This window comes from Cornus florida, unplaced genomic scaffold (genome assembly GCF_030987335.1).
Source record: "Cornus florida cultivar Cherokee Brave unplaced genomic scaffold, ASM3098733v1 CherokeeBrave_3.0.0_Hap2_Chr06, whole genome shotgun sequence".
NCBI lineage: Eukaryota > Viridiplantae > Streptophyta > Magnoliopsida > Cornales > Cornaceae > Cornus > Cornus florida.
Window position 1 is genome coordinate 92,745,815 of NW_026775576.1, and position 27,593 is coordinate 92,773,407.

Below are 27,593 nucleotides of genomic sequence, written 5' to 3' on the forward strand. Positions count from 1 at the left end.
CCACCGCAGGGACACCGTTTGAAGTCGAAGAAGCGGTTTCTTCTCCCTTCCTTTTGACGAAGATGGACTTGGATGGAAAAGCAGAAGTGGGTTCCATGTGCAGTTCTTGATTCGGGTAAGTCTGGTTTTTATCATAACTTCTCTTCTGTCTCTCCGTCATCTACTCCCCCTTCTCCTCCTTCGGTTGTGGTGAGCAAGTCCTCGGAGAGATTGATTTCTGTGTCCAAAAACCTTTCCTCGGTTTTTGAGGATGGGTTGGTGAATGGGTTGGGTGATTTGCTTGGGGGCTGTCAGGTTGATGGGTTGGGCCACTCTTGTTTTGTTGAGTGCAAGGGAGAGAGTGTCACTGTTTGTGTGGGACGTGATGTGAAGATTGCTCTTGAATGTTCTCTATTCTCAGTTTGTTGAAAGAATGGGAAGTAGGGGGAGTAGGGGGAGTTTCCCAGTGGAGTGGGAGGAGAGGGGGGTTGTGAGCCCCTTGACTTTTGTTACTTATGAAAGGAGGAATAGAGGTCCAGGGAGAGGGGTAGTGGAAGGAGGGGAGAGACTGTTATTTTTACTGTTGACTCAACGACCCGGCTAGAAGAAAAGTGGTGAAATCGGTGATTTGGAAAGGGGGTGGGCATGTTGTGTGTCTGCAAGAAACCAAGATTGCCTCAATAACGGATAGGATTGTTAGAAGCTTGTGGGGAGGGAGATTTTTGGAGTGGTTTGCTTTGGATGCGATTGGTTCTTCGGGTGGTATTCTGATTATGTGGGATAACCGGTGGGTCTCTTTGATGGATTCTCAGGTTGGGCTTTTCTCGGCTTCGTGCGTTCTTTCTTTGGTGAAGGATGGTTTTCGTTGGGTTTTTCCTGGCGTCTATGGTCTTTCAGAGGATAGTGTTTGTCATTTGCTCTGGGAGGAGTTGGGGGAGATTTGTAGGAGATGGTCGCTGCCTTGGTGTATCGGTGGGGATTTCAATGTTGTGCGCTCTCCTTTTGAGAGGTCGTCAGGGGGCAGGTGGACAGTCGACATGGTCTCTTTCACGGAATTCATTGACGCTCATGGTTTGTTTGATTTGCCTTTGGTGGGTAGGCCTTTCACTTGGTCCAATGGTCGCTCTCTTCCCACTCTCTCTCGTCTTGACAGATTCCTTTTGTCAAGTGATTGGGAGGAGAAGTTTTTTGATGTTGTTCAGGCCATTTTGGCTCGCCCTTTGTCTGACCATGTTCCGTTGATGTTGGATTGTGGCGGGCTGCGTAACAGAAGGTCCCCTTTTATATTTGAGAATATGTGTCTTCGGGCTGAAGGTTTTTTGGAGTGAGTCCGATCCTGGTGGGTGGGGTATGGAGTGGTTGGTACCCCTAATCATTCTCTCGCAGGCAAGCTGCGTCTTCTGAAGAATGATGTTAAAGTTTGGAACAAAGACGTTTTCGGGAATCTGACTTGGAGGAAGAATCGGGTTCTTCTGAGATTGCTGATATCGATAGGATGGAGGGTCAGGGCCTTTTGCCGGTTCCCTTGAAGCTTAGGAGGGTGGAGTGTCAGGCAGAGTTTGCTGAGATTGCTGTCGTGGAGGAGATTTCGTGGAGGCAAAAGTCTAGAGCTTTGTGGCTCAAGGAAGGCGACAATAATAAATTTTTTTTTCATAGACTTGCCAATGCTCACAGAAGGGGCAATCACATTGGGAGGATTCGGGTGGATGGGGAGATTTTTTGTAAGGAGGAGGAGATTTGTAAGGGTTTTGCTAATTACTTTTCGAAGTTGTTTACTGAACCAGCTGGTTGGCGTCCGTTGCTTGAAGGGCTTCACTTTGACTCTATTTCGAGTGAGGAGTGCTCTGTTTTGGAAGAGCCATTTTTGGAAGAAGAAGTTTTGTCTGTGTTGAAGAGTTGTAATGGGGATAAAGCCTCAGGTCCAGATGGATTTTCTATGGATTTTCTATGAGATTCCTTTTGGAGTGCTGGGAGGTTGTCCGTGAGGAGATGATGGGCTCTTTTCATGCCTTCTATGATCAGGGCTCTTTTAAGAAGAGCTTGAATGCCACTTTTATTGCTCTTATTTTGAAGAAGGGAAGGGCGATGGATGTCAGGGGTTTTCGCCCTATTAGTCTGGTGGGTTGTTTTTATAAGTTGATTGTTAAAGTCTTTGCCTCTAGGTTGAAGAAGGTTATGAATGGCGTCATTTCTGACTCTCAGAATGCCTTTGTGGGAGATCGTTAGATTTTGGACTCCGTTCTTATTGCTAGTGAATGTGTGGACTCCTGTTTGAGCTGTGGGGTTCCGGGTGTTTTATGCAAGTTGGATATTGAGAAGGCTTATGACTATGTGAGTTGGAGCTTCCTTCTCTACTTATTGGAGAGGATGGGGTTTGGTGAGCGTTGGAGGAGATGGATTCTTTTTTGCATTTCTAGTGCTCGGTTCTCTGTTCTTGTGAATGGAGCCCCGACGGGTTTTTTCTCTTGTTCGAGGGGCTTGAGATAAGGTGATCTACTTTCCCCCTTCTTGTTCCTTTTTGTGATGGAGGCTCTCAGCAGATTAATGAAGAGGGCTGGATTTGGGTTTTTTGAGAGGTTTTCAGGTGGGTAGGGATGTTGCTAGTCAACTGGAGATTTCCCACTTGATGTTTGCGGATGACACTTTAGTGCTTTTTAATGTTGATGCGTCCCAACTGAGATATTTGAGATGTGTTTTGATTTGGTTCCAAGTTGTCTTTGGTCTTAAGGTGAATGTTGGTAAGAGCGTTCTTGTGCCTGTTGGGGATGGTCCTGAGATCGAGATGTTTACTCAGATTCTTGGATGTCGCACCGGCTCTTTTCTCATTTCTTACTTAGGGTTACCGTTGGGAGCCCCTTCGAGATGTGTAGGGAGCTGGGATCTGGTTGTGGATAGATTCGAGAGGAGGTTGGTGGGTTGGGAAAAACAGTACCTCTCCAAGGGGGGTCGGGTCACTCTGATTAAGAGCACCCTTTCTAGCCTCCCCACTTATTTCATCTCTCTCTTTCAGATTCCCTTTTCAGTGGCTGAGAGAATTGAGAGACTATAGTGCAACTTTCTTTGGGGGAGAAAAGGAGAGGAGTTCAAGTATCATTTGGTTCGGTGGGAATATGTGTGCCTTCTAATTCGGTGTGGAGGCTTGGGAATTAAGAGGTTGTTGCCTTTTAATAAGTCTCTCCTTGGAAAATGGCTTTGGAGGTTTGGGATTGAGAAGCATTGGCTTTGGAGGAGAGTTATCGTGAGCAAGTTTGGGGAGAGCAGAGGTGGGTGGTGTTCTCTTGAGGTGCGGTTTGGTCTTTCATTCGGGGGGGGGGGGGGGGGGTGGGATGTTTTCTGCAAGCATGTTCGTTTTCGGATCAAGGATGGCAGGAGGATCAGTTTTTGGGAGGATCTCTGGTGTGGGGAGTCTCCCTTTGCCTTTGCTTTCCCTCGGCTATATAGGATTGCTTCTCACAGACAGGCTATGGTGGTTGACTGTTATCACCTCGATAATGGGAGACTGACTTGGGATGTTCAGTTTAGGAGGCACTTTCAGAACTGGGAGATTGAGGAGGTTACTCGTTTTTTGGAGGTTCTGTATTGCCAAGTGATCTCAGTTGGGGATTCGGATTGTTGGCTTTGGGACCTTAATTCTTAGGGTCGCTTCGAGGTTTGGTCCTTTTTTAGGTGCCTTTTGGTCGGCACCAGAGGCCTTTTCCCCTGGAAGCCTATTTGGCGCTCTAAGGCTCCCCTTAAGGTAGCCTTCCCTGCCTGGACTTCCCTTCTGGGTAAGATTTTAACCCAGGATAATTTGAGGATGAGGAATCAGGTGGTGATCAATCGTTGTTATTTGTGCTTGTGTGGTGACCGTTGATCACCTTCTTTTACATTGCAGCATGGTTAGAGACTGTTGGGATTTGATGCTTGGATTATTTGGGGTCCATTGGGTTATGCCTTGTTTCTCCAGAGGGTTGATTGAGGCTTGGAGATGTGTCTCTGTTGGGGCTCTCATTCAGGATGCCTGGAGGGCTAAGCCCCTTTGTATTTGGTGGTGCATTTGGCTCGAGAGAAATCGGAGATATTTTGAGGGAAAGGAGAAACCTATTTCTATGCTTAAGTTCTCTATTATTTCTACTCTTTTTTGTTGGGTCTCATGGAGAGATTATAGATCTATTAAGGAGATTATTGTTTTTTTGGTCTCTTTGAAGGTTTGAGGCGCCTATTGGCCCTTGTGTTTCTTTGGGTTTCGCTCCCCTTTTGAGCGCTTTTAATAAAAATCTTACTTGTCAAAAAAAAATAATGAAGTTGTGAGGGAAGGGTTAGGAATAATGACTATTAATGATGAAAGTAGAGAAATTAGACTTTGGTGGTATGGCCATATACAATGTAGACCCAAAGATGCATGGGTTAGAAGAGGGAAAGTTGTTTACATAGTTGGTTAGTGTTGGAGGGGTCTTGTCCCACATTGGATCCGGATGGGGAAGGTCTTGGGCATATAGTTGCAGGTATGCAGTACTACTCAATAGTTAAGCTTTTAGGTCAGACACCAAATGCTCCACCTGTTTCAAGTGGTATCAAAGTAGCCCAGTCTTTGATCCGATGTCACACCAAGTGCCCACCCGGGTGGTGTATGGGTCGTTAGCTTGTCCTCCCACTGTTAGGGGGAACAGGTAAGCAGGGTGATCCGACCGCAACAAGGGATTTGCAAGTTCGAGTGCGGGATAATGTTAGAGGGGTCTTGGCCCACATTAAATCAGGATGGGAAAGGTCTTGAGCGTATAAGGGCGGGTATTTGGCACTAGTCAATAGCTTAAGCTTTTCGGTCAGATGGCAAGCACCCAGCCGTTACAATAAGTTACAAAGAGGCAGGAGAAAACTTGTGTGAAATTAAGTAATTAAAAATTATTTAAAAGAATTAAATATAGAAGACTGGTGTATAATAGGATCACTGTATATGTTAGATGCCTTCTAGTTATATTAGTTTGAATATATATTTGATATATCGATTATTATATTTATCAATATGGTATATTTATTTTATAGTCCCTTTTTTGTATAGAGTAACTGAAATGTTAGTTGCTTCAATAGAAGTGACCTTTGGTTGAAACAGTGCGTGGAGTGTCTGTATGGAGTGTGCATGCTTCTTCACTGAAAGGCATACACGGTGTGTTGTTAGCTACCTGTTAGCCACACACACAAGGTATTTTTCATTTGCCTAGCCATGGCCAGCTCATGGTTCGATGATGACATGTTGCCGCTTCTGCCATGCTTGGAGGCTTAGGAGTAATGCTTCTTGAATATAACATTCTGATCCATCTTCATTTTTGCTGAGGAAATGTTACCTGTGTTTGAAGAGACAAATTGCCATAATTAGAAAAATCCCACTAAGTCCAGAGCCACAAAGTAGCCTGCATCACTATCCATCTGGTTCATCTGGCAGTCACGTGTCAGTATAGTTGAATAAGGGCACGTCCATAACCACAAGTAGCCTCTTCTATCAATTTTTTTTTTTTTCTTTTGTATGTATTTTGAGTTGGTATAGAGAGCCCTTAGGGCTGCTACTTTCCTTCTTCTCTTTCTATGCTCTCATCTGTATATAAGCCTCTGGGCGGTACACCACTTGATGTGTATTGCCTCCTTGGTTGAACAATCAAAACCACTGCCTAAGCATTCCATCTCCTAGGGTATGTTGGCACTTGGGCTCATGGTGTACAACCATGATATGGAGCAAAGTGTGACCAATTCCCTTATGTCATGTGATTAAGTGGTCTGACCATAACCATCTACCTACTGTTGCTTTGTTTTTCTTATGCATACTATAATTATATACAGTAACTAATAAAAAATATATAATATCCTCTGCAAATTGGCCAAAATTTCTTTCTGACCAAGTTTTATCTGTTTAGAATTCAATGCGATGGTGGTTTGTTTGACATTCTAAATTTTCTTCTGGGTGCATTTTTTTTGTGGAATCTGTTTAAAATATTTTGATTGTTTTTGGTGTTATCTTTCATATTCATTTAGTTCCTGGGTCAATTGATTCGGTTTCTTATTACTTGTTGAAAATGCTTAATATAATTACCTTTTTACGTTTTGAAGAAGGAACATTTCCCGCAAACCTTAGCGGGAAAAAATTCTGTGAACCAGGAAAAATATTTTAGACCAATGGGTAATCTCTAATTATTTATTTTTCGACTGATAGTGAATATATGACATTTGGATATGGACGATAAATTTATGAGAATTGGTTATTCAAATGGTTCTATATGGAGTACATCATCGAGTGGTCATAAACAATCTGCAGGATCATGATATGTTCTGTGTTTCCTCTTTTGGTTCACGTTTCTGCTTGAATGGTTGGTCATGTTCCCTTCCACACTATTATATGTAGTACCTAGATTTTTATTAATTTGATTTGAATGTGCTGAAAGTATTTTTTTACTCTATTTCCAGTCAGCATCATTGATTGGAGATTTCAACAATTGGAATCCTAATGCAGATGTTATGACCCGGGTATGTTTAGCTGCCTCATTTTCTTAATTATCTGCACAAGCTGGATATTATTACCTAATAAAACTTGTGGATAAATGTTGGAGGTTTTGTTTTTCTTGGTATGTATTGTTAGAGTTGTTTTATAGAGAAGGTTCAGTGTCTGTCTCCCTTCTTTTTATTGCGAATATCTCTTTCATATTATTTTCTCCACTATTGTTTCTTTTCATACTTCATCATATTTTTTGCCTAGTGTATCGTTGTTCTTTGTCCTGCTTTGAATAAAGTAATTAGAGATGTCAATGTTAGTTCCAATGACAGCTAGTGGAGGTTGTAGCAAGAGTGTAGTTGGGACTGGAAACTATGTTGAGTTGAATTGGGGATTGATGTGTAATGGACATTATATTTGTGAATGGGTGATACAGGTTGCACTATGCCTAACATGGTATTAGAGCAAGCTAGTTCCTGTCTTCAAACCTCACTGTCACCCTGATAATAAAAATTGAAACACGTATTGGACAAAAAAGAAGGCCACACGCGAGGGGGCGTGTTGAAGGATTTAAATATTAAAGTTACACCTTCTCTAAAAGCTTAAGCTTTTATGCTATGTTTGGTTGGAGGGAAGGATTGATGAGGGATGGATGAGAGGGGGAATAAATTAACTTATTCGTGTTTGCTTGGAGGGAAGGGAAAAGAGGGAGGAAGCAAGGAGGGATGGAACATCCCTCCTTCCTTTGTATTTTTCTATCCATCCAAAATTTGTAGGAAGAGAAGAGAGAAAGATGTAATAACTAACACAAATATGGAATTTTCATTTCTAACCTTCCTAAAAAATTGGGATAGATATAGAATTTTTAAAATTTTAAATAATGAGGGCATATTAGTAAAATGAATATAAAAACTATCTTTCCCTTCCTTCCAACTAAACAAAAAAAATGTGTCACCCCATCCATCTTCTACTATCCATTCCATTCAACCAAACAAAACACGAGAGATGCACCTTCCCTTCCCTATGGATGCCTTATCCATCCTTTCCCTGTCCATTCCATCAACTTTTCCATCCCTCCAACCAAACGGAGCATTAGAGTAGATGTTGTTTAACAACAATAATATTCATACGGCTGAAATCAAGCTGAAACCCAATTAGAGGTTTAAATTGACTTGTCAAAAGTATAAAATACAAAAAACACACTAATTTTCTTGCAAGTATAAATGTCGGTGTCCCTTGAAGGTAGCAGTAGAAATATAAAAAGAAGAGAAATGAGAGAATTGTGTAAAGGCTTGAATGAGATAATCGCTCATTTACACCCCTAGTATTTATAGATAAAAAAGAGTACATACTCATATTACAAGAAAGGAAATAAAATAAAATCACAGAATATTCTGTGATATATTCTATAGCATAATCAAATCTCTACTAATACGGTAAGTCATTCCATAAATCGTGGCTATCATATGTACTAACACTCCCCCTCAAGTTGGTTCGTGGATATCTGAAACGTCCAACTTGGACAATGCATTGTCAAATGCTGAGAGCTTATGACAAATGGAGTGGGAATTTGACCAGAGATGATTTTTTCTCAAATGAAGCGCCGATCAACAAATAAAAATGTCTCCTCAGACCATAAACAATTAACAATGTCTCTTCAGACCATTCTCTTTCATACATATGTTTAAACAATGTAGATGAAAGAATCAACGATGTCTCCTCAGACCATAAAAAAGAGACAATTATGTCTCCTCATACCATTTCTGAATAGGTGGTGCCAAACTCGCAACACCCTCATTGAGGTCGGAACACCCTGCCCCCCTGACACCTCCAGAATGGGCGATGTCACCTTAGAGGCTTAGACCATTCCCGAATGGGTGGTGCTGAACTCGCAATGCCCTCATTGCAGTTAGATTGTCCTGGCTTTGATACCAAGTAAAAAAAAAAAAAAAAAAAACAAAAAGAAAGAAAAAAAATGAGAGAATTGTGTAAAGGCTTGAATAAGATAATCATTCATTCACAACTCTAGTATTTATAGATAAAAAAGAGGACATGCTCATATTACAAGAAAGGAAATAAAATCCAATCTAAATCAAAGAAAGGAAATAAAATAAAATCACAGAATATTCTATGGCATATTCTATAGCATTATCAAATCTCTACTAATACGGTAAGTCATTCCATTAATCGTGGCTATCATATTTGCTAACAGTAGCTTTTGAGAAAAAACCTAATCTCTGAATGAGCATTAATGAAAACACTGAAAGATGAGGACGGGATACTCATTTGTGGGCTCGCTCCCCTTTTTTGAGCGCCTTTAATGATATTTTACTTTAAAAAATAAAATAAAAAAATGGTTCATTAAGTTTATGACAGTGAAGTTCTTCTCTGTCCATTTACAATCCAGAGGATGTTTCAAATCATATTTGCTCTCATAATCATAAATAAAATAAACCTAACACTTCAAATCACAAAAAAACCTCCGGACCTGGTCATTTGACAAAGTAACTTATTGCAGATTTAGCTTTTTCATTTTGTGGTGAACTTCATTTGAACCTCGAGTTGATACTACATAACCGAAAATCAGCCAAAAAATGCAGAAAATTATTTCCATTAATCCTAGTCATTATACAAGCTTTAACACTTTGATTAGCTCAATAAATCTTGAAGATTTTAGTTTAAAATTTATAAGGGGTTTAAACAATTGCGGTGCTTCCTAAACTGGATTGTTCTTAAGCTGATTGTATAAATTTGTGAAGAAGATCAATGTAAGGTTTGGATCACAGATTTATAATCAAAATGTTGACCTTGTATTAGTTATTATGCTGCATTATACAATGGACCAAGTTTCCTGCACATCGATTATAATACTATGTTTAACAAGTTGGGTGGATTGCTTAAAAGGAGAAGCCTGTAAGCATGTGTATGTTAGTTTATATTTGATGATTATTTGTTAATATCTACAGCGAATTATAGGAACTTCCATTTTTCTTGTCATCCTTGAAAATCTTTTCAATGGCATAATACGAGATGAAACTCATTGATAATGTGTGAACAGAATGAATTTGGTGTATGGGAGATATTTTTGCCGAATAATGCAGATGGTTCTCCACCAATTCCCCATGGCTCAAGAGTGAAGGTAACATTTCTCCTGGATGAACTACAAAATTTTAATTTTTATTACTATAATTTGTGGCACCCCCCCCCCCCCCCCCCACACACACACACACACACACACACACCCAAAGAAAAGAAAATTAAAAGAAATGATAATAATTAAAATGATCCTGTCTAGTTACAATTTTTTTTCTATCTTTTTTATATGGAGAACTGTGATTGATGGATATTGCTTAAATATGATTGTGTGCATATCTTTTTTTGTTTGTTTTGTCCAACTGTACTGGATGGAAACATTAGTCATGTTACAACAAAGAAACCCTCAATCATGATAGCCTTTAATTTTGCTAACTCTTGAAAATCATGCATTACTATGTAGCATATGCTGTGAATATAAATATATTTCAACCTATATAGAGTAGTCTCCCAAATCAAATGAAAGATACACTATATATTTAGATTTTTATATGTTGATGAATAATTAAATAAATAAATAATAAGCCTATTATATTCGAGAGAAAAGAAAATATGATTCTTATCAGATAAGAAATATTTTATGTATGTGATGTTTATACACACTTGTGTATATGTGTGATCGACACCAGAAAAAGAAAAGAGTCAACTACCTCCTTATTCACTGCCCTGTAGCTGTCTTTGGCATCTTGTGAGACGGATTATTACTGGTAGACCAAGATAACTAACTTTTACGACCTTTTAATTGATGAATTGATTTTTCGAATCTGATTGTATATTTGTATGGTTTGTTCACAAATTCCATAACTAACTTAGGATTCTGTAGTTTTTATGTGGCAGTATCCTGCATTGCACTAAGTTTGTGCTGACATTGAATTAAAGAAACTTCTAAGTTGTTACATATTTGGTCCGGCTTGTGGGAGTTGACTGTATTTCTTCTTTATGTCACTGCGGTGATACTGACTTAAGATAATATTTACTCTTGCCACCATATTACGTGCGATGAGGGAATGTCTGTACTAGCCAATGTTATGAGTAGATCCATTTAACAAGTCTGATAAGAATACTCTGAGGTTGAAGATCTGAGTTTCTGTGATTTAATTTCTCAGCCTTTCCTAATATACATATTAATTACAGGTTGTCTATAGAGAATCATAGATTGTTTAGCATTCGACAATACTGTTTTGTTAATAGTTCCCACAATTTCTGATCAAAATCAGTGTGGAGTTCAGTTACACATATTTTTTACGTTTGGTTTCTTATAGGAATTGATTATGGATTACTGAGTTTCTCCTAGGCCTTCTACTAAGACAGACTTGATGTGTTAATTAGGGTTCAAACAGTTCAGTCAATATCACAGTCCGTGTAAACTTTTGTTAGTTGTGTCATATATTGTGAAGGTAAGTAATTGCATTTATGCTTCTGAAAGTAACCATCTTTTTAATGACATTGTAGATCCGCATGGATACTCCATCTGGCATTAAAGACTCCATTCCTGCCTGGATCAAGTTCTCTGTACAGGCTCCTAGTGAAATTCCATATAATGGGATTTACTATGATCCACCAGAAGAGGTATGTTTACTCAGTTTTCTTTCTCTTGCTGTGAGATTGGTAGACTTTAGGATATGGAATTATGCAAGGCTGAGATTCATGTAGCTGACCCCAAGTAGTTGGGGAAAGGGTTTGTTGAGTTGGGAATTATGTGGTGTTGCGTAAAAGTGTGATTTGGGGAAGAAACAAAGGAGGCATTAACAAATGTATGTAGCAGTTCATGGAATCAATGATTTGAGAGAATTCTGTAATATAATTCTGGAAATACCGAAATAATAACTACTGAAATAATTGTTTTTATTGACTTTCTTTGAAATTTGAGCCTTCCAAATGATAAATCTTGAACAATTCAAATGTAATTAAAATATATACCATATTACGGAGTATATGTTTTTATATCTTTTTGTTGAACTTGCAAGTACTCATGACTGTTTGAAAGGGGGAAAATGGTTGTATTGATCAGATTTTATTTATTTATTTATTTATTTTGTGAAATAAAGTGATTGCTGTTATTATTTTTCCACTCTTTCTTTGGGCTAATGATGTTCATTTCTCCACAGGAGAAGTATGTGTTCCAGCATCCTCAGCCAAAGAGACCAAAATCACTTAGGATTTATGAGGCACATGTTGGAATGAGTAGTACGGTGCGCATCCTCTCCTCTGCTCATCTTACTTTATCTTACTTGTAAACGTTTCTTTTGTTGATTCATGAGATTTGCTAAACTTCCTTATCTGGAATTTGTGCACACTTTTTGCTCACTTGTGTCTGGCAATAGTTAGGACACTGACTAAAGAATACTGCTGTATTTATTAGAAAACTTATAGGTTACAAGTATATTATGCCTTACGGTTGGCGAACCTGTTATATGATGTTACTGATTTCTTCATTATTTTAGACTTAATAGGTCTTCTGCATGGCAAGATAATAATGTAAATACCATAAAAAACAAATATGTGAACATGAAAATGAAATATGAAACAGCTATATACAATGAAAGAGATATGTATGTTCAATATAGTAATAAAAGAACAAATATGTGAACATTTTCTTGGGAACTTACTCATCCGAGACTTCTTTTCTCTGTGTTGAAGTGCAACAGTAGTGTCCTTGACCATAAATCATGATTAAATGTCTTTGGATGGTTTTTCTGTAAAACCACACCTCTTCTATTTCTTTTTGTCATTCAGAAATTTGGCTATACAATATAGCAATTGTCACGTTCGGGAACATGTAGAAGAGCAAGTCTGCCAACTTTAGCTACATTTAATCTGACTTCTTAATCTGACTCTGGAATGTAATTCATCTCCTTGACCTTTTGTCACTGAAATTGAAACCTCGTTGATGTTTATGGAAACTTCATATTTCTTCACTAATGGGAACACATACTCTTCCGTCATATTTGATTGCCTGTGTAATGTGGGTTGCAGAAAACCTGCTAGGACCTCATGTAGAATGCTTCGTATAAAATGTCAACTAGTTTTTTGTTCTTATCTTTTTAGTCCACGAGAGAGCGCCGAATTACAAGATTCTAAAGACCTTTGCCTTAGCTTCTCCAGAAAAGTTGGAGTTCTCATTTTTTATGATTGTGAGGTCACTCACTAGTTTGTATTTTCTGTTCACCTCGTTGACCTTTTACCTTTACATTGGGCACCAATTTTCTGGGAAATTTTTGTTCCTTTTATTCAATTACCCCTGATATTTTGACTCTTTTTTTTTATAAATAAAACATTTAAAAAAAAACGCTCAGAAGGGGAGCGGAACCCAAGAAAATACAAAAGACCACAAAGGCCTCATGCCTTCAAAGAGGCCAAAAAGTCAACAATTTCCTCCAACGATCTATGATTTCTCCCTGAAACCCAACAAAAAAGAGTGGAAATAATCGAGAATTTAGGCACCGAAATCGACAACGCCTTTCCTTCAAAGAATCTCCTATTCCTTTCAAGCCAAATACACCACCACACACAAAGCGGCGTAGCCCTCCACGCATCCTGACTGAGATCCCCCACAGGCAACCTCTCCACGCCTCAATCAACCCTCTAGTAGATCCTGGCATAACCCAAGAAAAACCAAATAAGCCAAGCATCAAATCCCAACACTCTCTAGCCAAAGAGCAATGAATGAGAAGGTGATCCACAGATTCCTCATCACTAAGACACATAAAACAACGATTGACCACCACCTGGCTTCTCCTTCTCAAATTATCCTGATATTTTGACTTATTGAGAACTCATGAACAGATGAACTAGAAGAAGCCCAATATTAGCTTTTGGTAGCTTCAGCTTCTGGGAATGGAATTCACTGGTTGTCAAAAGGGTGTTTGAGGATTTTCATTTACACATGGAAGTTCCTGATTGATATTACTTTATTCATATCAACATATATTTTTTTTCCTTTGAAATTTTATACATTTTTTTAAATATGTTTTAAATGATTTTTGTTGGAGAACTTTAAGAGGGGCTAAGCCTGAATTTCATGAGATGTATAGAAGATCCTAGATCCCATGGACTGCGAATTTATTGATCACCAATGCACAAAGATATCGTATGTGTTCCTGATAAATGAAAATTCTTTACATTCCCTTGAAACATGGCTAATTGGCACTTTGAAAGCCAGTCTTTCACGCTGATTCTTTGGAGATCTACTTTTTGGCATTATATTACTTACTATACTCATGCACACTCATGAGAATAGAAAGATTTTTTATGCGGATCCATGCTCCAATTCTTGGATATTCCTTAAAACTCAATTAGGAACCAAGAAGATCACTACATTTATTACCTGTATAACTATTTTACTCTTAGAAATCTCGTTTTCATTGAAGTCTTATTTTGATTTTGATGGACATATAAAATACCATTCTTGGTAGTTTTGCCCCTATATAACTTCACCAAAATTTCTTTCCTTGAAAACAGTTCAAATTGCTTCGCATGAAAGGGTCAACTTGTCTTGGAAAAACTTAGCGATTTCTTCTGAGACCTTGTGCTTTTGCTTTCATGTTACATTAAAGTTTATATATCTGGTATTGACAGTACTCTTGACTTTGAGATGCAGGAGCCTATGATAAATACGTACGCCAACTTTAGAGATGATGTGCTCCCTCGCATCAAAAAGCTTGGTTATAATGCTGTTCAAATCATGGCTATTCAAGAGCATGCGTATTATGCAAGCTTTGGGTAATTTTTTTTTTCTCTCTTTTTTATATATTTTTGTTTATTGAGCTGCTAATAACATTAGTAGTTTTCTGGCTGTGGTGGGGCTTTAATTTCCATATCATGGTACTTACAAGTGAGTGACTGAAATTGCTAATTTTTTTTTTTTGTGTGTGTGTGTGTGTGGCTCAGGTACCATGTCACAAATTTCTTTGCCCCTTCCAGCCGGTGTGGAACACCTGATGAGCTCAAGTCTCTAATAGATAGAGCTCATGAGCTAGGTCTGCTTGTTCTCATGGATATCGTGCACAGGTAATCATCATCATAATAATAATAATAATTAAATTTTGAGATACCAAACCCAAACCCAACCCCACGCGCGTGTGGGGTGGGGTGGGGTGAATTTTAGGAAAATACATCTTGGAGTAACGTAATGTTTACACTGTTGACTGTTCTGTGAAATGTGTTTTTGGTGGTGCATCAACTTTGATTTATTATTGTTAACATTTGGAACATATCTTTGCATGTGAGAAATCTGAGAATGAAAACGAAATTTGCCATTAGAGAGGGTTGATGGCATGGGATTTTCGGTGGAGAGGGGCTGTTGGGTTGTGCGGCTATGGTTGCTAGGTTCTTCTTATCTCTTTAATTAAATTAATGGCTAAGATAGTTTTGAATTCTTGTCCCTTAGATATCGCTCGTGGGCTGTTTGGGCCTTATTTATGTAATGGTGTTAGTTAGGCTCAACTTATATTTGATGGGCTAAACCTTTTAAGTATAAGAACTAGAAATGTAAATATGATTTTTAAGTATACAATCCTGTTCATGAGCCTATCGAGCTGAGCTCGATATTATTTAGCCTCGGCTTGTTTGTTAAACAAGCTTAAAAAATGGGCTCAAGCTTGGCTTGTTTACTTGATGAACGATTTTGAGCTGAGCCCTAATTATTCATTAACACCTGGGTTCATTTGCAACCCTGTACGTGGTGACTGGTAAAACAGACTAATGGAATAAAAATACAGACATGCTAATTTGTAACAAATGTCGATTGGGGAGATTTAAACCCAAGTCCTCATTGAACCGAAGCAATGATACCATATTAGAATACTAATACCCTCAAAATACTGAACAACTAAGAAATCAACCCAACAATCTATTTGAATCACTCACACCCTTCTTCACATGCTATTCCGTTTTGCTTGTGGTAAATAGACAGAACACAATAGAGTACAAACTTATACAGAAAAATCTAGTTAGAAATAAATGGATATTGAGAGTTGTATCTAGGATTTCGTAGAATTTAAGCTCGGAACACCCTGAATTACTCTAAATTTTAAGTCGTTTGGAACTGGGTAAAAAAATGAAAATCAAGCTCCCGAACCCTCCATGTGTCACCTTGTCTTACTTGTGGAGAGGCAAGTAGATGCAGGAGGGATTAAATTGTGACATGGGGACTTGAGTTGGACCCAAGATATTTTAGGACCTAGACTCTAGTAGAATATTAAACTACTAATTGCTACTAAAACTTAGATTTTTAAGGGATAGACCAAATAATTAAAGTTTGAACACAAAACTCGTTGAACTGAAGTTATGATATCATGTTAGAATGGAAATTACCAAAAAGTTTAAGCTGTTAAGGAATGGACCTGATAATATTGTAAGACCAGACCCCAAGACTCTAATGTATCAGGGGGGGTGTGGTGATTTAGACCTGGAAGGGGTGTATATTCTCGACTGGTCAAAACTCACTGAATGAGAGAGAGGTTACAGACTAAGTTTATGGACACTCTTAACTCTAGAATCACCTAGACCCTCCCGATTCAAAATTATGCAAGATCTCCCTAGAACCTCCATGATCCACTGACAGATTCGGTCTTCATCTGATCTGCTTCTTCATGGAATTGAGATCTCCAATGACAAGTGATGTTTGTTCAACTTGTTCTTTACAAACCATAGTTGATGCTAGGGTGGATATTCTTAATTAAACTCCTTGCTTTGATTCTCTCAATAGCATATAGTATGATTATCATAACTTTCTCTCTAAAAATATGAAATTCCACAATAATTTGTCAAGAGTCGAATGCTCCAGTGAGAGATAACCTAGAGTTGTAGAGGACTATAACTCCATATTTATAGCCAGTGTAGAAGACCCATGTATATGATAAGTATAATCCTTTTAGAATTATGGTTTGAGAGAGTTTCCATATTAGTATGTCTGCCATGTTTGATCAATTGAGCCTTCGATTGAGCACCCCTGGACAATCTCCGATCGATCGGATATTTTTTCTGCGAAAATCTTGATCAATCGACCATTTGATTGAGGTTTACTCTTTTGTAAAAATTCACATAACTTGTATACCAAACAGGACCAGCAATGCATATCAAATCTCACTATATGTACCTTATGTTCAATGTTGCAGCCAAAATGACAACTATGAAAACATCCGTACTTTTTATCTAGCAATATCAATTTGCATCATTAGTTGATAACATTGATAACATATGTAACGGCATTAGTTGATAACGTGGTGTTAAAAGTGTAATGCAACATAACTTGACATCAAAATTAGATATAGTGAAAACAATAATCTCAAATCAGGCCTATCATCAACCTCTTGTCTTTAATATTGTTGAAAGAGAGAGAGAGAGAGAGAGAGAGAGAATATATGAAAACGTATATCTTATTGAGTCAGTAATACAATAATACAATGGCGTTTATATAGGAGAAGTTAGGGGAGTATGTGAGTGGAGAAGAAGTAAACCCTATACATGGTAATTCTATATATGGTAAGGAGGGGTAGGTGACAACTCATACAATACTAACTGTACACGTGTGACAACTCATACAATACTGTACAACACTCCCCCTCATGTTGGAGAGTAAATGTCAATAACTCCCCGCTTGCTACATATGGAATCAATAGAGTTCTTGGGAAGTGTCTTAGTGAAGATGTCTACCGGCTGTCTACCAGACAGAACAAAAGGTGTTACAATCTCATTCGAGTCAACTTTAGATCGAATAAAATGGCAAAATACTTCAATGTGTTTAGTCCTCTCATGGTAGATTGGATTGCTAGCGATATGAATAGCTGCCTGATTGTCACAATGGAGAGGAATTGTGTACTGGACTGAAATCCCAAGTTCCTGTAAAAGAGTTTTCAACAAAGTAAGTTCACAGGCAGTGTGTGCCATGGCACAATACTCTGCTTCAACAATGGACTGTTTCTTACTCCTCCTAGTTACTAATTTCCTCCTATGAAGGTGCATTAAACCGTGGTGGACCATCGATTAGAAGGAGAACCTGCCCAATCTGCATCTGTGTATCCCTCAATCCGAAGATGTCCGGAAGATCGATAAAGCAAACCACGTCCCGGAGCACCCTTGAGATACTTCAAGATTCGTACAACTGCCTCCATGTGAGGTACCCAAGGACTCGTCATGAACGGGCTCACAACAATGACTGCATAGGAGATGTCTGAACGAGTGATTGTGAGGTAAATAAGTTTACCTACAAGTCTCCGATACATCTTTGGATCATCGAGTGGGTCACCATTATGCACCTTAAGTTTTACATTAGTCTCCATGGGTGTAGCTACAAGTTTCAAACCAAGATATCCAGTATCCTGTAAGAGATCAAGAGTATACTTCTGCCGAGAAAGACTAATGCCTTGCTTCGATCGAGCCACCTCAATTCTTAGAAAATACCGAAGTTTGCCCAAATCCTTAGTAAGGAAAAGCTAGAACTCAAGATGGATTAGAACTTGTATCCCATCTTTGTCACTGCCGGTGATAACGATATCATCTACATGCACCACAAGAATCACAATGCCACTTTTCGTTTTCTTAAAAAAAGAAGAGTGGTTAGCCTGGCTTTTGGTCATACCATGAGCTACCACTGCTTTATTGAACTTATCAAACCATACATGAGGGGGTTGTTTGAGGCCATAAATAGACTTCTTGAGATGACACACACACTCCCCCTTATACTCAAACCCAGGTGGTTGAGTCATATAGACTGCCTCAGTAAGGTCACCGTGTAGAAAGGCATTTTTAACATCAAGTTGATGAAGTGGCCAGTCTAGATTAGCTGCAAGAGAGATTATCACACGAACAGAATTCAGTTTTGGCCACAGGAGAGAACAGATTGAGTATAATCAAGGCCATAAGTACGAGTGTAGCCTTACTTATAAAAAAAAGAAGAAGAAAAAGTACGAGTGTAGCCTTTAACAAGAAGTCGAGTTTTGAGACACTCAACAGTATCATCAAGCTTCTGTTTAACAGTAAAAACCCAACGACAACCAACAACCTGAGTATCAGTAGGCTTAGGAACAAGGTTCTGAGTATGATTCAATTTTAAAGCGTTTACTTCTTCTTCTATAACTTTCCTACACCCTGGATCAGAAAGTGCCTCCCTGTAGGACTTATGAAGAGTAATAGAGGATAATGACTAAGAAAAAGCTAGAAAGGAGGACAATTTATTATACGATACAAAATTAGAGATAGGGTGATTGGTACATGATCGTTTACCTTTCCGAACAACAATAGGTTGATCAAGATCAGAGTCCGAAGAGATCGAAGAATCTCCAGGCATTGAAGCGACTGTGGAAGTGGCAAGACTGGGTTTACTACTTCAGTCGTTGGAACATGATTAACTACTCTTTTTCGGCAACGAGCATAGACACGAAGAGCTGGTGGAATGTCAGAATTAAAAACTGGAATTGGAAGAACATACTCTTGAAGAATGAAGTCCTCCAAACGACTGCCTTCCTGGGAATAATAAAGAACATCCTCAAAGTAAGTTACATCTCCACACACAAATTGTTTATGAAGAGTTGGATTGTAATATTTATATCCCTTTTGAGTGCGAGAACAACCTAAGAAAATACATCTGTGAGCACGACGATCAAGTTTGTCTCGTCCCAGGCTTATATTATGAACAAAACAGACACACCCAAACACCTTTGGAGGAATGGAAAAAGGGTTTTTGTCAGGAAACATCATTTGGAATGGTGATTTTGCTTGAAGGACCCTAGAATGCATGCGGTTTAAGCAGCAACTAGAACTGCATCTGCCCAAAAATGTTTTGGAACGTGCATTTGAATTATTAAAGCACGAACGATAGCTAGGAGTGGGCCATTACTCCGTTCAACAACTCCATTTTGTTGAGGGGTATCAACACAAGATGTTTGATGGATAATGCCCCTCGACTCAAGACACTTTTGAAAAACATTTAGTATATATTTAAGGGCATTGTCAATTCTAAGAACAAGTAATTTTGCATCAAACTGATTTTGAATTTCAGCATCAAAGGATTATAAAATAGAGATACTTTAGATCTATCTTTAAGAATATAAACGCAAGTTACATGTGAATAATCATTAATAAATGACACAAAATAATGAGCACCAAATAAACCAGTAGTATGAGCAGGTCCCTAAACATCCGAATGTACTAACTCAAAAGGTTTTTAACTTTTATTATCAAAACGAGACTTAAAAGTAGTCCGACGATGTTTACTAAGTTCGCAAGTAGTAAAATTAAACTTAGCAAAATCAACTAAAGAAGGGGACCAAGGCTCGAAGACTATTTGAAGAGGGAAGTCCAAGGCGGCAATGCCACTGATAAGCTGAAGAGGAGGTGGAATGTAGAGCTGTTGGAGTAGTAGTTAGCCGGAAGTAGTAAAACAATCTATCTCAAACCCCCCACCAATCGTCTTGAGATCTTGAAAGACACAATGGGAAGGAGAAAAAGTAACCGAGCAATTTAAATCTAATATGATTTTGCGAACCGACAATAATTTGAATGAAAATCGAGGGATATATAAAACTGATAAAAAAGTGAGACCCGAAGTGCGGAAAGTACCAATTCCATGAACAGTTGATTTGGCACCATTCGCTATAGTAATAACCGTTGGTGAGAAAACATGAGAAATAGCATACAGAAGAGATGGGTTACCTGTCATGTGATTGAATGCCCCTGAATAAATGATCCAAGGTGTAGAAGAGGAAGCATGGAGACACGTATTACCTGAAGTAACGATAGTAGCGGTGGAGGAGGGCTGATTTGCACGCTCACGCTTTATCGGAGAATCATATTCGACTTTGGAGAGAACGACTTGTTCATTCACAGGAGTGGGAGTAGTCTCCTCCAAAACTGAAGCTTGATTAACCCAAGCTGGCTTGCCATGAAGAGCCCAGCAGAAGTCAAACATAGTGATTGTTTCAGCCTGCGACCCCCTCTGCTGCCATGAGTACCACGGCCTGGGTTGGAAGGACCTCTGCCCCCTCGTCTTCCACGGAAAGTATCTTGTCGCTCAGTAAGAACAACAAAAGCAGAGTGGTTGTCCTTCTCAATCACAGGGGCATGAATAGATGCTCTTCGAACTTGAGCAAAAGTCTCACTTGCTGTAGGTATCTCCTTGCTAGACAAAATCTGTGAACTGATCGGAGCTAGTTCGGGCTCAAGTCCAGATAAATATTTTGCCATCGGAAACTCCTCCCTTCGCCCTTTTTGTTGTCTAATGTCTATATTCAATGGTTGGTAGACATTCAATTCTTCCCACATGCCCTTCAATTCTGAGTAATAATCTTTAACAGAACAATCTCCTTGCTGGAGTTTAAAAATATCCTGGTACAACTGATAAATACGAGAAATATTATTCTCTGAAGAATACATGTCCTTGGGATTTTCCCAGATATCTTTGGCAGATTCTAGGAATGATACGTTGTTGAAGATCTCAGGCTCCAAGTTGTTCATAATCAAGTCATAATCTGAGCATCTTCTTTGTCCCAAGCCTCAATAATCTTTTCATCACTGGTGGGGTTTGGTTGATTTGGTTTGGTTGATTTAAGATATGACAGTTTTCCTCGAGCTCGTAAGAACACCTCTATGGCTTGAGACCATTGAAGGTAGTTTGAGCCTGTCAGTTTGGTGCTGGTGATTGATCCAAGTAGATGGGATTCCTTATTATCCATCACAAGAGCTACCGAACAAATGAGATATAGTAGCGAGAGGGAGCCGAGATAAGAGAACTAAGATCTAGCCGAGATGAACCCGAGAAAAATTATCGAGGAGAGAGCCGAGAAGGGATCCGAGAGAGATTGGCAATGCGAGAACTGAGATCACCGAGGAGAGATTGCCGTGAAGAGATTGATGAGAGAAAACCGATGAGGGATCCGAGAGAGATTGCTGAGATGGAATCAAGATCGGAGTCTGAATAAGACTAAAAGAAAATTTATAGAGGGATCGATTTCCGCTCTAATACCATGTTGAAAGAGAGAGAAAAAGAGAATATATGAAAACGTATATCTTATTGAGTCAGTAATACAATAATACAATTGTGTTTATATAGGAGAAGCTACGAGAGTAGGTGAGTGGAGAACAAGTAAACCCTATACTTGGTAATTCTATAAATTGTAATGAGGGGTAGGTGACAATTCATACAATACTAACTGTACACGTGTGACAACTCGTACAATATTGTACAACAAATATATTAGCACAGTGCTCGATATTAATATATTGAACGTTACGAAATGCCTTGACTCGGGAAAAAACCAGTGTCCACGAAACAACAATGACAACAAATTTGAAATTAGAAATTGGACTGAAAAGCATTATTGTATAATATCTTTTTCATAGTTCATCCTTGTCGTTACATCATTATCTCTTTTATCTGAGTGAGTCACCCCAGGCATCGTGTATATGAGTCCATCCTATTGTGCCATTTGTCGAGATGCTTCCCAAAGGCGATGCTCAGTTTCCACAAAGGCCTCCCATAATATAATGTATTAGCGAGAATCTTCCCAGAATGTTACCACAATTGAATTCAGAGTGAGGCGATGAGTCAAAAAGGCCCAAGATCATAAGAAGATTCTTCAAATCAATCTGAGGCCACCAACACAAAATGCCTGAGGCCATCATAACACACAAATTCGGGTTGAGGCCTTCAACGCAAGGGCTTCAAGCAGTTGTAACTTACAAATTTTGTCTAATTCCATAAACAAAAGTATTAATTGTGTAACGACCCGAACCCGTGGGTCCGAACCGTTAACCGGGTCCTTAACCGAACCCGAGGTCAACTAAGGACAACACTGTTCAAACTTACGTCAAAATCCAACACACGAGTTAGACCAAGGTCCAAATTACTCAAAATGCACCATTTTACAAAGATGGTCAAATGTGCAAGTCAAAGGGGAAGAATTAGCCGGCCGAAAACCCTTGGTCGGCTGGCTGATGAGGTTGGATCGGCCGGCAGACCTACATGGTCGGCCGGCTGACCTACATGGTCGGCCGGCTGAAACGATGGTGAAAATGGTATGCTCTCGGGACTTTGCTACAGTGGTGCATTGGTTGGCTGGTGGGGAGGTTCGGTCAGCCGGACCTGGGGTTTTGGTCGGCTGATGGTGAGGTTTAGCCGGCCGAAACAATGGCCCTCCTGGCTCAACTCACTGGAATACAACAAAATGCACTGTCAACTGACTGATGAACCTTGTCAACCGGCCGACAATCTTGGAAATGCTGCTATGTGCAGTCTCAAAATTTCAATAATGCCATAAATCCCATATGCCAACTTGTGAGAAAAACCTGATACTCAAAACAAGTCCAAATTCACGGCAAAATATACAACATCACACATAAATAACGATACTAATTTCTCAAAATATATCATCATCCTCCCATTCAACATAAGCATTTACATAGTCTCAGATTTACATCAAAGTACAGTCAAGTATCTTAGTTACAATATATGGCCATGGTTTGCAAAATGAATACATTTTACTATGGTTTGAGACTTCACAAAAGAATGGCAAATACACAAAAGGTGACAAAAATAGATTTCTAGTCCTCCTTATGCTTGTGAAGGGTCGATGTCCACTACTACTTTTCCTAGCCCTTAAAAATGTTAATTGTAATGGGTTGATCAAATGGCTCAATAGGTGGTACCTAAGACACACCTCTCGTGACCTCGTGAACCCAAACAAAGAATAGAGATGTAGAAAATGGGATCATGCTTTACCAGGGGAATTACAGCATCAATATCAAAGTCCAAATGAACAATATTGTACTATGAAATGCAATGCCGTGCTATGTCGCTCCCCATTTTCAAAATCATCCATCACTTCACAAACTGTTAATATAACCCGTCTGTTGGTGACTTTGCAGCAACACGAGAGAAGGATTGGCTACTGTCCCTGACCCTTATTACCTCTGCGGCGTTATTTGAGGCCCAGATAGCTCAACGACGCTAGGGTGGTTTCCCGAGTTCCCTCTAGGTTACATTAACACCACGGCCCGTCGGTGACTCCGCGGCAACCTGGTTTTTCATAAAATCACTTTAATCAAAACTTTGCCCCAAAATTCCTTTTTCATTCACTTCAAATCATTTTGCCCCTTTCCATGCCCAATGCTATGAATGCATGTCACATATTTTGACATTACTATGAAGATAAAAGAATTTCTACTACACAATTTAACATGCTTCCACATAGCAATTTCTAGCAAGATAGCGAACACCATGGCATGGAAATTAACATTTAGGCATGCTTCTCACACAATTTAATTAATACACGTAATCATAGATTTCATCTACAACAATAATATCATTTTCAAGGCAATCAACTCAAATTAGGCATGCTTGACAACTAATATTGAAGGAAAATTCACAAAGGAACAAGAAATTGGGAATTAGAAACCCCAACCTCAAAATAAGCAAAAACCCCCAATTTTGTGCCCTAGATTTCGAAATTCCTAAAGTGCACCAAACAAGGAATTGCTCTGATCAAATCGTAGATCTCGCCGTGATCTTCAATTTGCCGCAAACGGCATCATGCCAACTTGTGAGAAAAACCTGATACTCAAAACAAGTCCGAATTCACGGCAAAATATACAACATCACACATAAATAACGATACTAATTTCTCAAAATATATCATCATCCTCCCATTCAACATAAGCATTTACATAGTCTCAGATTTACATCAAAGTACAGTCAAGTATCTTAGTTACAATATATGGCCATGGTTTGCAAAATGAATACATTTTACTATGGTTTGAGACTTCACAAAAGAATGGCAAATACACAAAAGGTGACAAAAATAGATTTCTAGTCCTCCTTATGCTTGTGAAGGGTCGATGTCCACTACTACTTTTCCTAGCCCTGAAAAATGTTAAATGTAATGGGGTGATCAAATCGCTCAATAGGTGGTACCTAAGACACACCTCTTGTGAACTCGTGAACCCAAACAAAGAATAGAGATGTAGAAAATGGGATCACGCTTTACAAGGGGAATTACAGCATCAATATCAAAGTCCAAATGAACAATATTGTACTATGAAATGCAATGCCGTGCTATGTCGCTCCCCATTTTCAAAATCATCCATTACTTCACAAACTGTTAATATAACCCGTCCGTTGGTGACTTTGCAGCGACACGAGAGAAGGATTGGCTACTGTCCCTGACCCTTGTTACCTCTGCGGCGTTATTTGAGGCCCAGATAGCTCAACGACGCTAGGGTGATTTCCCTAGTTCCCTCTAGGTTACATTAACACCACGGCCCTTCGGTGACTCCGCGGCAACCTGGTTTTTCATAAAATCACTTTAATCAAAACTTTGCCCCAAAATTCCTTTTTCATTCACTTCAAATCATTTTGCCCCTTTCCATGCCCAATGCTATGAATGCATGTCACATATTTTGACATTACTATGAAGATAAAAGAATTTCTATTACACAATTTAACATGCTTCCACATAGCAATTTCTTGCAAGATAGCAAACACCATCGCATGGAAATTAACATTTAGGCATGCTTCTCACACAATTTAATTAATACACGTAATCATAGATTTCATCTACAACAATAATATCATTTTCAAGGCAATCAACTCAAATTAGGCATGCTTGACAACTAATATTGAAGGAAAATTCACAAAGGAACAAGAAATTGGGAATTAGAAACCCCTACCTCAAAATAAGCAAAAACCCCCAATTTTGTGTCCTAGATTTCGAAATACCTAAAGTGCACCAAACAAGGAATTGCTCTGATCAAATCGTAGATCTCGCTGTGATCTTCAATTTGCCGCAAACGGCATCATGCCAACTTGTGAGAAAAACCTGATACTCAAAACAAGTCCGAATTCACGGCAAAATATACAACATCACACATAAATAACGATACTAATTTCTCAAAATATATCATCATCCTCCCATTCAACATAAGCATTTACATAGTCTCAGATTTACATCAAAGTACAGTCAAGTATCTTAGTTACAATATATGGCCATGGTTTGCAAAATGAATACATTTTACTATGGTTTGAGACTTCACAAAAGAATGGCAAATACACAAAAGGTGACAAAAATAGATTTCTAGTCCTCCTTATGCTTGTGAAGGGTCGATGTCCACTACTACTTTTCCTAGCCCTTAAAAATGTTAATTGTAATGGGTTGATCAAATGGCTCAATAGGTGGTACCTAAGACACACCTCTCGTGACCTCGTGAACCCAAACAAAGAATAGAGATGTAGAAAATGGGATCATGCTTTACCAGGGGAATTACAGCATCAATATCAAAGTCCAAATGAACAATATTGTACTATGAAATGCAATGCCGTGCTATGTCGCTCCCCATTTTCAAAATCATCCATCACTTCACAAACTGTTAATATAACCCGTCTGTTGGTGACTTTGCAGCAACACGAGAGAAGGATTGGCTACTGTCCCTGACCCTTATTACCTCTGCGGCGTTATTTGAGGCCCAGATAGCTCAACGACGCTAGGGTGGTTTCCCGAGTTCCCTCTAGGTTACATTAACACCACGGCCCGTCGGTGACTCCGCGGCAACCTGGTTTTTCATAAAATCACTTTAATCAAAACTTTGCCCCAAAATTCCTTTTTCATTCACTTCAAATCATTTTGCCCCTTTCCATGCCCAATGCTATGAATGCATGTCACATATTTTGACATTACTATGAAGATAAAAGAATTTCTACTACACAATTTAACATGCTTCCACATAGCAATTTCTAGCAAGATAGCGAACACCATGGCATGGAAATTAACATTTAGGCATGCTTCTCACACAATTTAATTAATACACGTAATCATAGATTTCATCTACAACAATAATATCATTTTCAAGGCAATCAACTCAAATTAGGCATGCTTGACAACTAATATTGAAGGAAAATTCACAAAGGAACAAGAAATTGGGAATTAGAAACCCCAACCTCAAAATAAGCAAAAACCCCCAATTTTGTGCCCTAGATTTCGAAATTCCTAAAGTGCACCAAACAAGGAATTGCTCTGATCAAATCGTAGATCTCGCCGTGATCTTCAATTTGCCGCAAACGGCATCATGCCAACTTGTGAGAAAAACCTGATACTCAAAACAAGTCCGAATTCACGGCAAAATATACAACATCACACATAAATAACGATACTAATTTCTCAAAATATATCATCATCCTCCCATTCAACATAAGCATTTACATAGTCTCAGATTTACATCAAAGTACAGTCAAGTATCTTAGTTACAATATATGGCCATGGTTTGCAAAATGAATACATTTTACTATGGTTTGAGACTTCACAAAAGAATGGCAAATACACAAAAGGTGACAAAAATAGATTTCTAGTCCTCCTTATGCTTGTGAAGGGTCGATGTCCACTACTACTTTTCCTAGCCCTGAAAAATGTTAAATGTAATGGGGTGATCAAATCGCTCAATAGGTGGTACCTAAGACACACCTCTTGTGAACTCGTGAACCCAAACAAAGAATAGAGATGTAGAAAATGGGATCACGCTTTACAAGGGGAATTACAGCATCAATATCAAAGTCCAAATGAACAATATTGTACTATGAAATGCAATGCCGTGCTATGTCGCTCCCCATTTTCAAAATCATCCATTACTTCACAAACTGTTAATATAACCCGTCCGTTGGTGACTTTGCAGCGACACGAGAGAAGGATTGGCTACTGTCCCTGACCCTTGTTACCTCTGCGGCGTTATTTGAGGCCCAGATAGCTCAACGACGCTAGGGTGATTTCCCTAGTTCCCTCTAGGTTACATTAACACCACGGCCCTTCGGTGACTCCGCGGCAACCTGGTTTTTCATAAAATCACTTTAATCAAAACTTTGCCCCAAAATTCCTTTTTCATTCACTTCAAATCATTTTGCCCCTTTCCATGCCCAATGCTATGAATGCATGTCACATATTTTGACATTACTATGAAGATAAAAGAATTTCTATTACACAATTTAACATGCTTCCACATAGCAATTTCTTGCAAGATAGCAAACACCATCGCATGGAAATTAACATTTAGGCATGCTTCTCACACAATTTAATTAATACACGTA

At 38.8% G+C, this 27,593-nt stretch overlaps 1 protein-coding gene across 2 annotated transcripts in view; it reads left to right on the plus strand.

The window, feature by feature from the left end:
* The window catches only part of LOC132312929 (1,4-alpha-glucan-branching enzyme 2-2, chloroplastic/amyloplastic), a 67,040-nt gene that overhangs the window by 17,100 nt on the left and 22,347 nt on the right, over nucleotides 1–27,593 (plus strand). For both annotated transcript variants that reach the window (XM_059811496.1, XM_059811497.1), the window contains exons 6-11: nucleotides 6,412–6,471; nucleotides 9,495–9,575; nucleotides 10,982–11,098; nucleotides 11,638–11,721; nucleotides 14,130–14,251; nucleotides 14,420–14,539. In XM_059811496.1, the coding sequence (XP_059667479.1) occupies nucleotides 6,412–6,471; nucleotides 9,495–9,575; nucleotides 10,982–11,098; nucleotides 11,638–11,721; nucleotides 14,130–14,251; nucleotides 14,420–14,539 (584 nt within the window). The remainder of the gene's footprint in view (nucleotides 1–6,411; nucleotides 6,472–9,494; nucleotides 9,576–10,981; nucleotides 11,099–11,637; nucleotides 11,722–14,129; nucleotides 14,252–14,419; nucleotides 14,540–27,593) is intronic.